At 50.4% G+C, this 13,716-nt stretch overlaps 1 protein-coding gene across 2 annotated transcripts; it reads left to right on the top strand.

Annotated features, from left to right (window-relative positions):
* Nucleotides 1-1,360: 1,360 nt before the first annotated feature.
* Nucleotides 1,361-13,395, top strand: ADI1 (acireductone dioxygenase 1). 2 transcript variants are annotated; one of them, XM_032652054.1, is made up of 4 exons: nucleotides 1,361-1,610; nucleotides 3,848-3,967; nucleotides 11,017-11,196; nucleotides 12,371-13,395. In XM_032652054.1, the coding sequence occupies exons 1-4, from the start codon at nucleotides 1,491-1,493 to the stop codon at nucleotides 12,488-12,490; spliced, it is 540 nt and encodes a 179-aa protein (XP_032507945.1). In that variant the 5' UTR covers nucleotides 1,361-1,490; the 3' UTR covers nucleotides 12,491-13,395. The 2 variants fall into 2 exon arrangements, with proteins under 2 accessions (XP_032507945.1, XP_032507946.1); XM_032652055.1 differs by lacking the exon at nucleotides 1,361-1,610 and adding an exon at nucleotides 1,793-1,821.
* Nucleotides 13,396-13,716: the final 321 nt, after the last annotated feature.

Genomic DNA, 13,716 nt, shown 5'->3' with positions numbered 1-13,716 from the left:
CGGTTTGGCCACGTTAGTTTTGCGGTACTTATTAGCCCTGGGACACTCCACAATGTTGTGGGCATGCGGAGAGGAGCCACAACTGGGGGGGGGCGGGGTAAGGAGCGGGCTGAAGGAACAGGGAGTGGCGGCTGTGATGAACTGGCTGATGAGAACAGAGGCTGTGGTTGGATCTGGGAACCTGAGGGAGTGTTGAGAAGGGTGAGGAGGGAAGGAGAGAGCAGTGAGGGGCAGAAAAAAAGTGGGCAGTGATGTCTCACGTGGAACCCTGAAGGATGAGCAGTAATTGTCAAGTGAGGCGCTGAAGAGGCAGTCTCTCTAAGAAGGATGTGGGCACACACGTGCCCACACGTTGCATCCTGTGTTTGCAGTCAGGGTGCAACGGAACCGAATTGAAATAAAAGTGTGCTCTTCACACAGTATTTCTGGAGGTTCTAGAGTCAGCTGTATGCTTTGGGGATGTACTGTCTGAGAGCAGTCCAGCCTAAGTCCCACACGTGTTCTAGTTACTTGATTCCCTGTTAAAGACACTGGGGTGAATGGCTGAGATAAGCTGATCTCTTTGATCGATTTGAAAAGATAAACCTAGGCTGATTGAGCAGCTGGATTTTTCCCCCCTTGTCAGCTAAACTGATTAGAAATTCAAGGATTGGGAAGCTTGTATTTATTCTAGGACATGACATTATATAGGGAAAGGAGATGAGATGAAAAAGGGAAAAAGGAAGCAATTTAAAATTATAGGGGGGTACTGCAGACTGCTGATATTGTAAACATGGGGGGGACGGAGAGTACAATATCCCACCCTGAATGATGCCGGGGGTCCTCTGTGCACCATCTCAGCGGCACGGGCTTAACAAAAATCACTCTTTTTTTTTGGCATTTGCTTTCTTCGCTGTAAAATACAAACTATTTGATCTCGGTATAAATTGCTTCACAAGATGGCGTCTGGATGTTCAAGGAGACTGTAGCCCTCACCCCGCGAGGCACGTGCGCGGTGCTCGAGAGCGCTGAATTTTACCCGATCCCGCGCACCGGGAACACAGTGCCAGCCAGGCAGCCCCTACCCCGACGACTGAGTTCACGCAGGGCCGGGCCACACTCGGCCTCCTGCACGAGGAGCTGACTGACAGCCACGGGTGGGCGGTTGGCCCCGCTCAGGTTCGGCTCCCGGTGGTCACCGGGCCTGAGCCGAGCCGGAAGACAGCCCTCGGGGGACACCTGACCCGCGCTCGGAGCCCATCCGCCGGCCCGCGGGAAGCTCTCGGCCCGTGGCCTTCGGAGCGCGTCCCGCCCACTTTCCTTTCCCGCGCCGCCCTCCCTCCCTCCCTCCCTCCTTCCTTCCTTCCTTCCTTCCCTCCCTCCCTCCCGGCGGCTCCCGGGGGACGGGTCGGGGGAGGGGCAGCCCGCGCGGGTCCCGGGTGCAGGTCCCGGGCTTAGACCGGCCCGATCAGGTCCGGGGTCAGGCGCCGACGCTGCCCCCGGGCCCGGCCATGGTGCAGGCCTGGTACATGGACAAGTCGGCCGACGACCCGCGGCGGCCCCACCGCGGGGAGCCCGCGCGCCCGGTCGACCTGGAGCAGCTGCGCGGGCTCGGGGTCCTTTACTGGAAAGTACGTGGGACCGGGGGCGCGGTCGGGGTCTCGCGGGGCGGGGGCTCCGGGGCGGGGTCGCGGGCGGGCGGGAGAGCCCTCCGTTCATATCCCCGAGTTCCCGCGCACCCCGCGCCCCCGGGAACGGTGGCCGCCGCCATGATGGGACCCCGTGCGCCCTGCGCCCTGCGCATGCCCGGCGGCGGGGCCGGGGGTCGGCGTCCAGGCCGTGGTGCGCACTGCGCAGGCTCAGTAGCGGGGTTGCGGGGTCGGGGGTGGGGGTGTCGGCGCCCAGGGCGAGGCGGGGGCAGGGTGTGAGCGGTCGGAACACTGCGGAGGGTCCGGTGCCGGCGGGGTCGTCGGCCGCCCGGGTTGAAGGCGGGACGGGCGGGGCGGGAGGGCTTGGGGTCCCTGCAGGGCCCGCGGCGAGTGCGGGTCTCCGGGGGAGGGGCCGGGGCGACCCCCACGACCTCCTGGAAGGCGGTGTCTTCAGGGCAGTATCGCGTCTGTTCTGAGAAGAAAATAAGTTAGTTTTACTGCAAATCCCTGCACTTCGGGTTTCGCGGTACATGTGACAGTTTAAGAGCAGGTGTGAGACGGTGGCCAACTTCTGAATGTACCCAAAGGATACAGTAAGACGCTGTAAAAGTCAGCTTTGCGGTTTTCCAGGAGATCAAGCCCAGTTTCTCCTGCCTTCTCGTTGTGCTCTGTATGGTGAGGCAAAGGGCTGTCGAAATTAAACTGCGTTTACTCTGTATTTTCGTACCTTTCTTAATAGTCACCGCGCTTGAGCAGCGACAGCAGGGGGAGCCTTTTTGCCCGTTCTGTTAGTGCTGCCGCAGGGCGGTAGGAAGCGCTCACGCGCTCAGGGTTTGAAGGTGGATGGTGACCTAGTGCATACTGTGTGGATCTGCACATCTGGGGAGTCGTCTTTTAGCAATTAACGTATCGCTGACTAGTACTTTGAGGTATTCTGAGTTTGCTATTCAGTAGTTGGGATACCACGCGCATTTTATTGCAACATAAGGCAAAATGTGTGAAATTCTTTGCCAGTAGTTTTAAGGAGGAGTTCATAGTAATGGTGTCTGGGGCCCAAGAGGTGTGGTTCATGAAGAAGATGACCTTAAAATTGGGCGTTAGGGCTTCCCTGGTGGCGCAGTGGTTGAGAGTCCGCCTGCCGATGCAGGGGACACGGGTTTGTGCCCGGGTCCGGGAGGATCCCACATGCGGCGGAGCGGCTGGGCCCGTGAGCCATGGCCGCTGTGCCTGTGCGTCCGGAGCCTGTGCTCCGCAACGGGAGAGGCCACAACAGTGAGAGGCCCGCGTACTGCAAAAAAAAAAAAAAAAAAAAAAAAAAAAATTGGACGTTAAACAGTTGATGGGATTGTGATAAGTGGAAACAGGGAAAGGCCGTTCCAGGCGTAGGAAGGTGTCAGGAGCAGGGGTGTGGGGCTGTGAGGCATCAGGTGTTTTGAAGAGCAGCCCATGATCACATTTGGTTTAGAATGTAGGTGTTTTAAAAACAGGGAATAGGGACAGAGGAGTAGAAAAGGCAGCCCGGGCCAGGTGGTAGAAGGCCTCTTGTCTCTGTCTAAGGAATTTGTCTTTTATTTGTAGGCTCTGACAGCTTCAGGTGTTTTGGCCCAGGGAAACAACGTAACCAAAGAGGTGCCATCGAGAGATCAGTTAGACTTGCAGAGTGGATTGGTGGCAGAGGAACAGGACATGGTGGTGTGGACAGGCTTGAGGCGATGAGAGCTTCCCCTGGGCTCCTGGCAGTGGGACTGGAATCCCCCAGGCAGGACCGTTGCAGAGAAGGGAGGTGGGAATTAAACACAACTGCGTAGTTTTTTTTTTTTTTTTTTTTTTTTTTTGCAGTTCGCGGGCCTCTCACTGTTGTGGCCTCTCCCGTTGCGGAGCACAGGCTCCGGACGCACAGTCTCAGCGGCCATGGCTCACGGGCCCAGTCGCTCCGCAGCATGTGGGATCTTCCCGGACCGGGGCACGAACCTGTGTCCCCTGCATCGGCAGGTGGACTCTCAACTACTGCGCCACCAGGGAAGCCCAACTGCGTAGTTTTTAGCTGTTATGGAGAGTGGGAAAACCATTAAAAGAAATAGGGAAAGGAGGGGGAGAAAGGTTGGTTTAGTATGGACAAAGGACTGGATGATAAATTTGGAGTATAATATTGGAGATCCAGAAAGAGAATATTTCAATGCATTCATGTGGCTTCCTGTTTGTGTTTTAAACTCTTTTAGCTGGATGCTGACAAATATGAGAATGATCCAGAATTAGAAAAGATCCGAAAAGAGAGAAACTACTCCTGGATGGACATAATAACCATATGCAAAGACAAACTACCAAATTACGAAGAAAAGGTGAGGGAGCGCTAAAGCGTTTGAAAAGGGGAATCATTATATTTGCTACTAATAAACACAAGCTTCTCTTTCCTTTTTAATGTCTTCATTTTGGTTTTATATCAGAGTAATGCTGGCCTCATAGAATAGGCTGCGAAATACTCCCTCCTTTTCAGTTTTTTGGAAGAGTATATGTAGAATGGGTTTAATTTTTCCTTAAATGTTTGGCAGATTAACCAGTGAAGCCAAATGGGCCTGGAGCTTTCTTTGTAGGAAGGTTTTTAGCTACGAATTCAATTTCTTTACCAGATATAGGGCTATCCGGAATATCTGTTTCTTGAATAATCTTAAGTAGTTTGTGTCCTTCAAGGCATTTGTCCATTCCATCTGAGTTGTCAGATTTATTGGCATGAAGTTATTCAGACTATTCCCTTATTATCCTCACAATATCTGTAGGATCTGTAGTGCTGTCTCCTTCATTCCTGATATTGGTAATTTGTGTCCCTTCTCTCCTTTGCCCAAGTTCCGCTAGAAGTTTATCAGTTTTGTTGATCTTACCAAACAGCTTTTGGTTTCATTGATTTTTCAATATTGTTTTTCTGTTCTCTATTACCTTGAATTCTGCTCTTGTCTTTATTTGCCTTCTTCTACTCACCTTGGGTTTAATTGCTCTTCTTTTTCTAATTTTTTAAAGTGGGTGCTGAGGTCATTGACATGAAGCCTTCCTTCTTTTTTTTTTGCGGTACGCAGGCCTCTCACTGTCGTGGCCTCTCCCGTTGCGGAGCACAGGCTCTGGACACGCAGGCTCAGCGGCCATGGCTCACGGACCCACCTGGTCTGCGGCATGTGGGATCTTCCCGGACCGGGGCACAAACCCGTGTCCCCTGCATTGGCAGGCAGACTCTCAACCACTGTGCCACCAGGGAAGCCCCCCTTCTTTTTTAATAAAGGTGTTTAGTTCTGTAAATGTTCCCCTGTGTGCTGCTTGAGTGGCATCACACAAATTTTGTTTGGTATTTTCATTTTCATTCAATTTAGAATATCTCCGAATTAACTTCCTTTTTGATTTCTTCTTTGAACTATATAGGTTTCTTGACATATGTTAGTTTCCAGTTATTTGGGGACTTTTCCAGAGATTTGTCTTCTGTTAGTTTCTGATTAGCTCCATTGTAGTGAGAGAGTGTGTTTTGTATGATTTGAGTCCTTGTAAATAAGTGGAGTCTTGTTTTATGGGCCAGAATATGGTCCATCTTGGTGAATGTGCCATGTGAGCTTGAGAAGAATGTGTGTTCTACTGTTGTTGGTTGAAGTATTCTGTGAATGTCAGTTATTTCCAGTTGATTGATGGCGCTGTTCAGTTCAACTATATCCTTACTGTTGTTAGAGGCATACTTGTTTAAGACTGTTATGTCCTCCTGGAGATTTGACCCTTTTGTCATTACATAGTATACACCTTTATCCCTTGTGAGTTTCTTGTACTGAAGTCTGCTTTGTCTGAAAGTAATGTAGCTCCTTGAGCTTTCTTTTGATTAGTGTTAACATGGTGTTTCTTTCTCCAGATCTTCACTTTTAACCTATTTGTGTATTTATATTTATAGTGGATTTCCCATAGACAGCATATAGTTAGAGGGTTTTTTGTTTGTTTGTTTTTTGCTTTTAATCTATTCTGACAGTCTCTGTCTTTTAATTGATGGATTTAGACCATTCACATTAAATTGATTATTGATGTGGTTGGATTGATATATACCATATTTGTATCTTTTATTATATTTGTCCTTTATTATTTAAAAAACATACTCCTCTTTTTCTTCCTTGTCTGATTTTAATTGAGCATTTTGTGTGATTCTGTTTTCTTTCCTCTTAGCTTATCATTTAAAAAGAATGTTTTAGTGATTGCCTTAGGGTTTTATTTATTTTTTATTTTTTTAATTTTTTAATTGTTTATTAATTTATTTTTGGCTGTGTTGGGTCTTCGGTTCTGTGCGAGGGCTTTCTCTAGTTGCGGTGAGTGGGGGGCCACTCTTCATCGCAGTGTGCGGGCCTTTCACTGTCGCGGCCTCTCTTATTGTGGGGCATAGGCTCCAGACGCGCAGGCTCGGTAGTTGTGGCTCACGGGCCTAGTTGCTCCGCGGCATGTGGGATCCTCCCAGACCAGGGCTCGAACCCGTGTCCCCTGCATTGGCAGGCGGACTCTCAACCACTGCGCCACCAGGGAAGCCCTGTTTTCATTTTTAAATAGTAAATTATATTGTGAAGAGGTTTAAATCCTATTTAAAAATACTCTTTAATTACCGTATAGTTAGCATTTCTGGTGCTCCTTACTCTGTTGTATGAGTCCATGTTTCCATTTGGAAACTCAAGTCTGAGTTGGTCTTGGTTGACTGATTTATCTTCTGGTTAAAGGTCATGTTTTCTCACTTCTTTGCATGTTTGGTAATATTTGATTGGATGCCAGACACTGTGATTTTGTTCCCTTGGGTGCTGGATATTGTTGTATCAGTATAAATATTCTTGAGTTTTGTTCTGGAATGCATATAAGCTTATTGGAAACAATTTGATCCTTTTGGGTCTTTCCTTTAAGATTTGTTAGGTAGACCAACCAATAGCTAATTATTCCCCACTGATGAAGCACAATTCCTTTGTGTACACCACACAAAGCCCGGTGAATAGTGAGGTTTTCCCAGTCTGACTGGTAGGAGAGGCGCTGTTCCTGGATCGGTGTCAGTGCCAGGAACTGTTATTTCAGTCCTGAAGAATCCGAATGGTTCTTTTCCCAGCCTCAGGTAGTTTTCCTAGGCACATTCTGATGTGCTGTCAGAAGAATACTGGAGGGAGATACTCTGCGGGTCTTTGGGATTTTCTCTGTGAAGTTCTCTCCTCGGGTACTCCCGTCTTGCATACTAGCTCCCTTGGTCTCCCCAGATTCTCAGCTCTGCTCTTCAGCTCAGGGTGCCCTGCCTGGGTCCCCCGCTCCCTGCACCACCGCCTGAGAATTCTCTCAAGGGGTGAACTAGAGCAGGAGTAGGGTTCCCCTCTCTTGTTTCTGCCTCACGGGTCGCTTTCTTCCCTTTCCTGGTGTCTGGTGTTTTGCAAACCATTATTTCTTATATTGTGTTTGTTTTGATTGTTGGAGGTGGGAGGGGAAATCCGGTTTCTGTTACCCCATCTCATATGGAAGTGAAGTCAGGGTTGTTTTAAGTTCTTAGTTTTATGGTAATTCCCGGGTGCCCATTAATAAAGAAACTCACTGATCCTTGGCAAAATGAGAAAACAGATGTGCAGAGTTTTTAATAAGTTAAATGACTGCCTCGTTTTTGAAACTGTTATCGTTGCTTCTCAGGAATAAGGTGACTCCGTTGTAAAACAATAGCAACAATAATAGTTGTTTTAGAATTTTTCTTTCTTGACAAAAGTTGGCAGCTGTGTAGGGGCTTCCCTGGTGGCGCAGTGGTTGAGAGTCCGCCTGCCGATGCAGGGGACGCGGGTTCGTGCCCCGGTCCGGGAGGATCCCACATGCCGCGGAGCGGCTGGGCCCGTGAGCCATGGCCACTGAGCCTGCGCGTCCGGAGCCTGTGCTCTGCAACCGGAGAGGCCACAGCAGTGAAAGGCCCGCGTACCGCAAAACAAAAAAAAAAAGTTGGCAGCTGTGTTGGTCCCAAGACTTTTTCTTTCATTGTGCCGAGCTATGAACTGTGAAGCTATGGCCTTAAGTCACTGAGCTTTAGCCTCTTAGTCTTATCATTGGACACCTGGAGGGGGTGTGGACCGCTTCCCATGGTCATGTTGATAAAGCAAGGCCCAGAACCCAGGTCCTCCCCCTGGTCTCCTCCTCTTTCTGCTGAACCCGCCAGGAAGGCTCCCTTCCATTAGCTTGGACGTCTTCTGTGTGTGTTCCTGAAAAAGAAAATATAAGTAGGTGAACCAACACTTAACACATTGACCTAAGAATGAAAGTGGTGCAGTGACACCAACATTGTTTAAAAGAGATGTGTTTTGTGGTTTTTATCTCCTCACTTTGTTCTATATCAAATTATTCTTGTCAGAGTACAAATAATATATCACCTTACAAAATGACGAAAGTTTTCACCAAGTGCCCTACTGAGTCATGAGATCCTCTGAGATTTAAATGGTGTTTTCTTACTTGGAATTTTAGACTTCCCATCTTCCACAGAAGGGGCTCATATATTGTAAATGCTAGTAGTTAGATTATTTTCCTCATTACCGTCTTGTAGAATAGCTTCTCTCCTGAAATAAAACCCTGTTCCTAATACAGGCTTATCTCTCTTGTTCTTCTAAAACAAACTTCTTTATTATCTGATTATCTCGTTTGCCTTAGGTTTCCGCGCGGTTAGACTCAGGTTCTGCGTTTTTGGCAGGAATTCTACAGAGTGGTGTTGTGTCTGCCCAGGGTGCCTTGTCGGGAGGCACGTGCTGTCAGAGGGTTGTGTCACCGGTGATGCTAAACTTGGTTAGGCTGTGCCCATCAAGGTTCTGCGTTGTGAAGTGACCATTTTTTCCCCTGTGTAACAAATAAGAAATTTGTGGAGAGTTACTTTTCGACTGTGAATATCGTATTTTCTATCAAACTTTGACTTGGCGATTTTAGTAAATCTTGATGGTTCCTGCCTGAAACAGTGTCAGTGTCAGGGTGAAAACGGTGACCTTCCAGCCGTCATCCTCCTGTACTGAGCTGGCCTCTCCGTTCTCTGCTGTTGATTTACATCAGTACGGGCTTATGGAGTCTTATTTTCCTCATGGCTCTGTAGTGCATTCCTGCCATGATCCATTTTGATGTTCACATTGTTCCAGACTTGGCAAGTGGGCACCCCTGTCAGTGGCCCCTGCCCTCCTGACACGTCCCCTCACGCTTATCAGCACCTCCGTGCTTTCTGGGTCAGCGTGTTCCAGGCTTTCCCCCTGACCCGGCCCTGGAATCGGCTGTTCTTCCGGGGACTTGGAAACCCAGACAGGGTGCTTGGTGCCCTCATTGCTACTCTGGGGTCAGTGCCCAGGTCCTTCTGCCAACTGGATGAGGGGGGAGAGAGAGAGAGGGAGAGAGAGAGAGTGAGTGTGTGTGTACTTGTGTGTGTATTGTGTCCGTGTGTGTATGTGTACTTGTGTGTCGGTGTGTGTATTGTGTCTGTATGTCCGTGTGTGTGTGTGCATGTCCGTGTGTGTGTATGTGTGTGTCCGTGTACGTATGTATGTCTGTGTGTTTGTGTCCATCTGTGTGTATGTTCGTGTGTCCGTGTGTGTATGTATGTATGTGTCTGTATGTGTGTGTCTGTGTATATGTGTGTGCACATATGTATATCTGTATGTCCGTGTCTGTGCATATGTGTGTGCCCATGTGTATATGTATGTATCCGTGTGTGTCCGTGTATGTGTGTGTCCGCTTGTATGTGTGTGTGTCCGTGTGTGTCCCCGTGTGTGTGTGCGTCCCCGTGTGTGTGCATGTCCGTGTGTATCCCAGTGTGTGTGTCCCCGTGTGTGTGTGTCCGTGTGTGTCCCCGTGTGTGTGTCCCCGTGTGTGTGCATGTCCGTGTGAGAGCAATCTTTGGCTCACACTGATGCCTCTGAGTCCAGTCACACTCCTGGGACGACTCCTCAGTCTGTAGAGAGAGACTCAGGTCTCTGTCCTCCCACAGCAAGAACCCGGCTCCAGTCCCGCCGGCCCTTCTACACACCCCGTGCTTCCGGGGTGGCATCTGCAGTCACGCTGTTGCGAACAGCAGACCGGTCCCTGGAGTTCCAGGCTTGTTTGTGGTCCTGTCTCAGACTGAGGATGTAGTCAAAGTAATGTGTTCAGAAGGTACTAAGATGAGTTTTCTCTTCCTTCTTTGGTTATGAGCGTCTCTCTTGATTTCAGACGTATGGCCCCCCCCCCACACCGCCCCCAAGCCTGTTTTCATTTTATTTATGTCTCTGTAAAACATAACTAGGTTCTAAAGCCAAAATTATGCAACAGGGCAGATCCGTGTCCCCGCCTCCTGCACACCGTACCGCTGACCGCGCTGTGACCCGCGCTGCTGGTCTGCGGTTATCGTGATGGTGGCTCAGTTCCGCTGTGTACTCTCCCGCTCTGCTTGGGCCTGTGAATTGTTCCCAGTGTCTTACGGCCAGTACGGCAGGGAGTGACGTGTGCACGTTGTGTGTCGCCGGGGCGTCTCTTCAGGGTGAACCCCGCGAGGGGGGCGGGGTCAGCGCATGCTCAGTTGTGCTGACCTTCCAGGGGTTCGGGGCCCCGAGCGGCGGGGCGCCCGTCCTCACAGCCTCACCGGCCCACGGGGTTGACAGGGAAGTGTTCATGTGCTCTGCTCTCACTGTCAGTGGTGATCTTCCAAACATCTGTGGATTTTCCAGAAACGTGCCGACATTATTCAAGGAAAGCTTTAAAACTCCTGCGCAGGAGGGAGAGAGCTGGGAGATCATAACCAGGCAAGATGGGCGTTTACTGTAGAATTCTTTCAACTTTCGTTCGTATTTGAATATTTTTATTATAAACCTTAGAGGGATAAAGATCTGAAAAACACAAGAGTACATTTGGACAGGTGGGAGTGTTGAGACGGTGACTGCCTTCCTCACATGCACACGTGGCTTCTGATCTGCCTGCGTGATCAACGCGACTGCTCTGTGCATTTGGTCTCCTGACGGTGTGTGCGAGTGATCGCGTGATGTGTGTGATCAGCATGATGGGGGGTGTGATCGCGTGATGTGTGTGTGTGCTACAGGAGCCAGGATGTCTGCGTGGGAGTCTAGGCTCCACACACCCAGGCTGTGTGATGTTGGGCTGGCGACCTAGCCTCTCTGAGCCACATCCCTCATCTGTCCAAGGCGGGTGCAGAGAGCACCTGAGTGAGTTATTCATATAAAGCCCTGAGAGCGTCGCCCGGCACGTGGTAAGCGCCGTGTGTTCCTTCTTTCCTTTCCTGCTGGTCCACCGGTCGGCTCCACAAAGCATTGTAGCTCCTGCCGCCTCGTACGTAAGATGATATTTCTTATCTGTGGAGCACGTGTCTGGCACCTCAGTCCTGGTTTTCAGGGCTCACAAGAACTCCCTCCTGCTCTAGATTAAGATGTTTTATGAGGAGCATTTACACCTGGATGACGAGATTCGCTACATCCTGGACGGCAGTGGGTACTTCGACGTAAGGGATAAAGAGGACAGGTGGATCCGGATCTTCATGGAGAAAGGAGACATGATCACTCTCCCCGCCGGGATATACCACCGCTTCACGCTGGACGAGAAGGTGGGCCTTTCGTCTTCTCTGCCGGGGCCTGGTCTGTGCACGGACGTGGACTCTTAGCCCTGCGGCGTGAGGCGAGGATTCTACCTACCTCTGAGCGAGTGGTCGGCGCCACAGGGCCCCCCGCCCGCCCGGGCCCGTGCACGCAGGTCAGCGGGAGGCATCCGTCCAGGGGTCCGGCTTTGTGCGGGTCTCAGGGTCACTGCTCCCTCGTCATTTTAAGAGCATTTCGGTTGGGCTTAACAGTCGTGCACTAGAGCCACCGAGACCGGCCACAGAAGCAGGAATAGGGCGGCTCTGAGGGTCTCTGGGTGTGATTCGGACGAATCTGAGATTGAAGCACGATTTTTGGCTAGGAACTGAACGCACTAGGTTTAGAACTCAGGATTATGAGGTGGTGTGTGAAGAAGGGTCGCCTTGTCACCCCTGTTCTCAGCGCCCAGTATCTCTCCCTGAAAGTAACCACTGTTATGTCCTTAAAAATCTCCTTAGAGCGCTGTCACCCATATCAGGCGAACGTGAGTCAGTACCCTTTCCCTTTTCCTCAGGAGGTAGCCGACTTCTGTAGGTGGGGCTGCATTTTCCTTTTTTCTGCTCGCGGTGCTTTAGGATCGTTTCGTTTCAGGATGTAAAGGGCCTCGTTCCTGTTTACAGCTGCCTGGTGTCCACTGTGGGACGTACCCTGATTTATCCCATTGACGGGTGACCCCTAAAGATGGGTACGCCAACTGTTTCCAGCATTTTGCTGTTGTAAACGGTGCCGTAATAAGTAGCCTCACACATCCGTCATTTTGTACTTAACGTGAGTGTACCTGAGGGATAAATTGCTGCAAGTGAACCCTGGACGGACAGGTGTGCACGTTTCTACTGTGGCGCAGGCTGCCCTCCCTTCTGATTCGTGGGAAACCGGTACCAAAGGAAGCAGGAGGGGAGGAGGGGCACACGCCCAGGCGGGGTCAGCGCTCACGGCTGGGGTGTTTGCCGAGAGAGTGCAGGGTCAGCGCTGAGCTGGAGCCGCAGATGCTTTGGCCGCCCGAGCACGAGGCCTTCTTGCCGTGGCACCGACGCTGCCTTTCAGAAGATGGAAGAAAGTGCTAAGGCCCAGGGATAAAACAGCAAGGAGCGTTAACCTCCGTAGCTGGTCTCACCATTGCTGCTGTGTTTGCTTGTTTTCTAGAACTACGTGAAGGCCATGCGGCTGTTTGTGGGAGACCCAGTGTGGACGGCGTACAACCGGCCGGCGGACCACTTCGAGGCCCGCGGGCAGTACCTAGAGTTTCTGGCGCAGACGGCCTAGCGGTGCCCTGGGGCCTGGCGCACCCCGGCCCCTCTTGTGAAGGTCCCAGGCCTGATGCAGCAGAAAAGCAGTCATATTCTCTTTGCTTTTGTGTTGTAGACTTGAGGCTAGGTGAGCTTTCCTCTGCAAGGCTGTTGGATCAGAATACGTTTTAATGGGAGCAGCTGTAGAACCAGTTTGTACGTGGAAGCACCTGTGGAGATCTGGGCAAATCTGCTCATTTTCTCTGATTCAGGATCAGTGGTCAGTGGCCCTGTGTCAGCTCATGCCTTCAGCTGTGACCCAGTGAGTTTCAGCGCCCCAAACGCAGCTACTTAGCTGCCCCATCTGGACCCGATTCTTGGACTTTAAGCAGATACCAGGCGAGGCCACGCCTGCCCTGTGCGAAGGAGTGACAGTGGATGAGAGGAGTGAGCAGAGAGAAGACGCTTTTCTCCCAAAACACGGGGGAAGCTGGGTAGGGGGTGCCATGGGGGCGAGCTGGCGTGTTGGGGGGAGCCTCGCTTGATTATGCCACGTTTTTGTTCAAGATAAAGTAGCTGCCTTAATGTTATGCTTGTGTCTTGGAGTTACCTTATATTCTGGTACATATGGATCCTTAGAATCATCCCGGTTAGATCCTTTGTGGGATTGTATGTGTGTATAATTAATTTTTATTTTATCTGGGTTATTACTCGTTCCAGGTGAGATTTCTAGGTTAAACTCCCTACAGTAAATCTCTTTTACAATAAAGCCTTTGAATTTTAACAGAAAAACTTGTACCTTTCTTTTTAGTTAACAGTTCTGAGATACAATTATACCTAATTCGTTATAATCATAGAAAAACCCTAAATTAACCTCATATTTGAAGGGCAGTTTGCTTTAAGTATTTCTTTTAAACTGGATTAAAAATCTTTATGTTAAAAGTGATCTGTCGGGACTTCCCTGGTGGTCCAGTGGTTAAGACTCTGCACTCCCAATGCAGGGGACACGGGTTCGATCCCTGGTCTGGTCTAAGATCGAACTGGGAACTAAGATCCCACATGCCGTGCAGTGCGGCCAAATTAAAAAAAAAAAAAAAAGGTGATCTGTCATCACTTCCACATTGTTCTTGGGGGCGTGTGTCCACGGCACAGAGGAAATTCTGAATTTTAGGGTTAACGTGTGCGCTGGCAGCACGATGATAACACCACCAGCCCCCCAGGGCCTCGCGTGCTGCTGTCCTCGTTCTTCCCTTGATGGGGCTC

Source organism: Phocoena sinus, chromosome 13, assembly GCF_008692025.1.
Source record: "Phocoena sinus isolate mPhoSin1 chromosome 13, mPhoSin1.pri, whole genome shotgun sequence".
NCBI lineage: Eukaryota > Metazoa > Chordata > Mammalia > Artiodactyla > Phocoenidae > Phocoena > Phocoena sinus.
This window is presented reverse-complemented; position numbering and strand designations above follow the sequence as displayed.

Excerpts from the sequence above, each read along its gene's own strand:
- ADI1 (XM_032652054.1), top strand. The coding sequence starts at position 1,491 with ATGGTGCAGGCCTGGTACATGGACAAGTCGGCCGACGACCCGCGGCGG. Across the intron at positions 3,968-11,016 it reads TACCAAATTACGAAGAAAAG|ATTAAGATGTTTTATGAGGA; the intron begins GTGAGGGAGCGC and ends CTCCTGCTCTAG. Across the intron at positions 11,197-12,370 it reads GCTTCACGCTGGACGAGAAG|AACTACGTGAAGGCCATGCG; the intron begins GTGGGCCTTTCG and ends CTTGTTTTCTAG.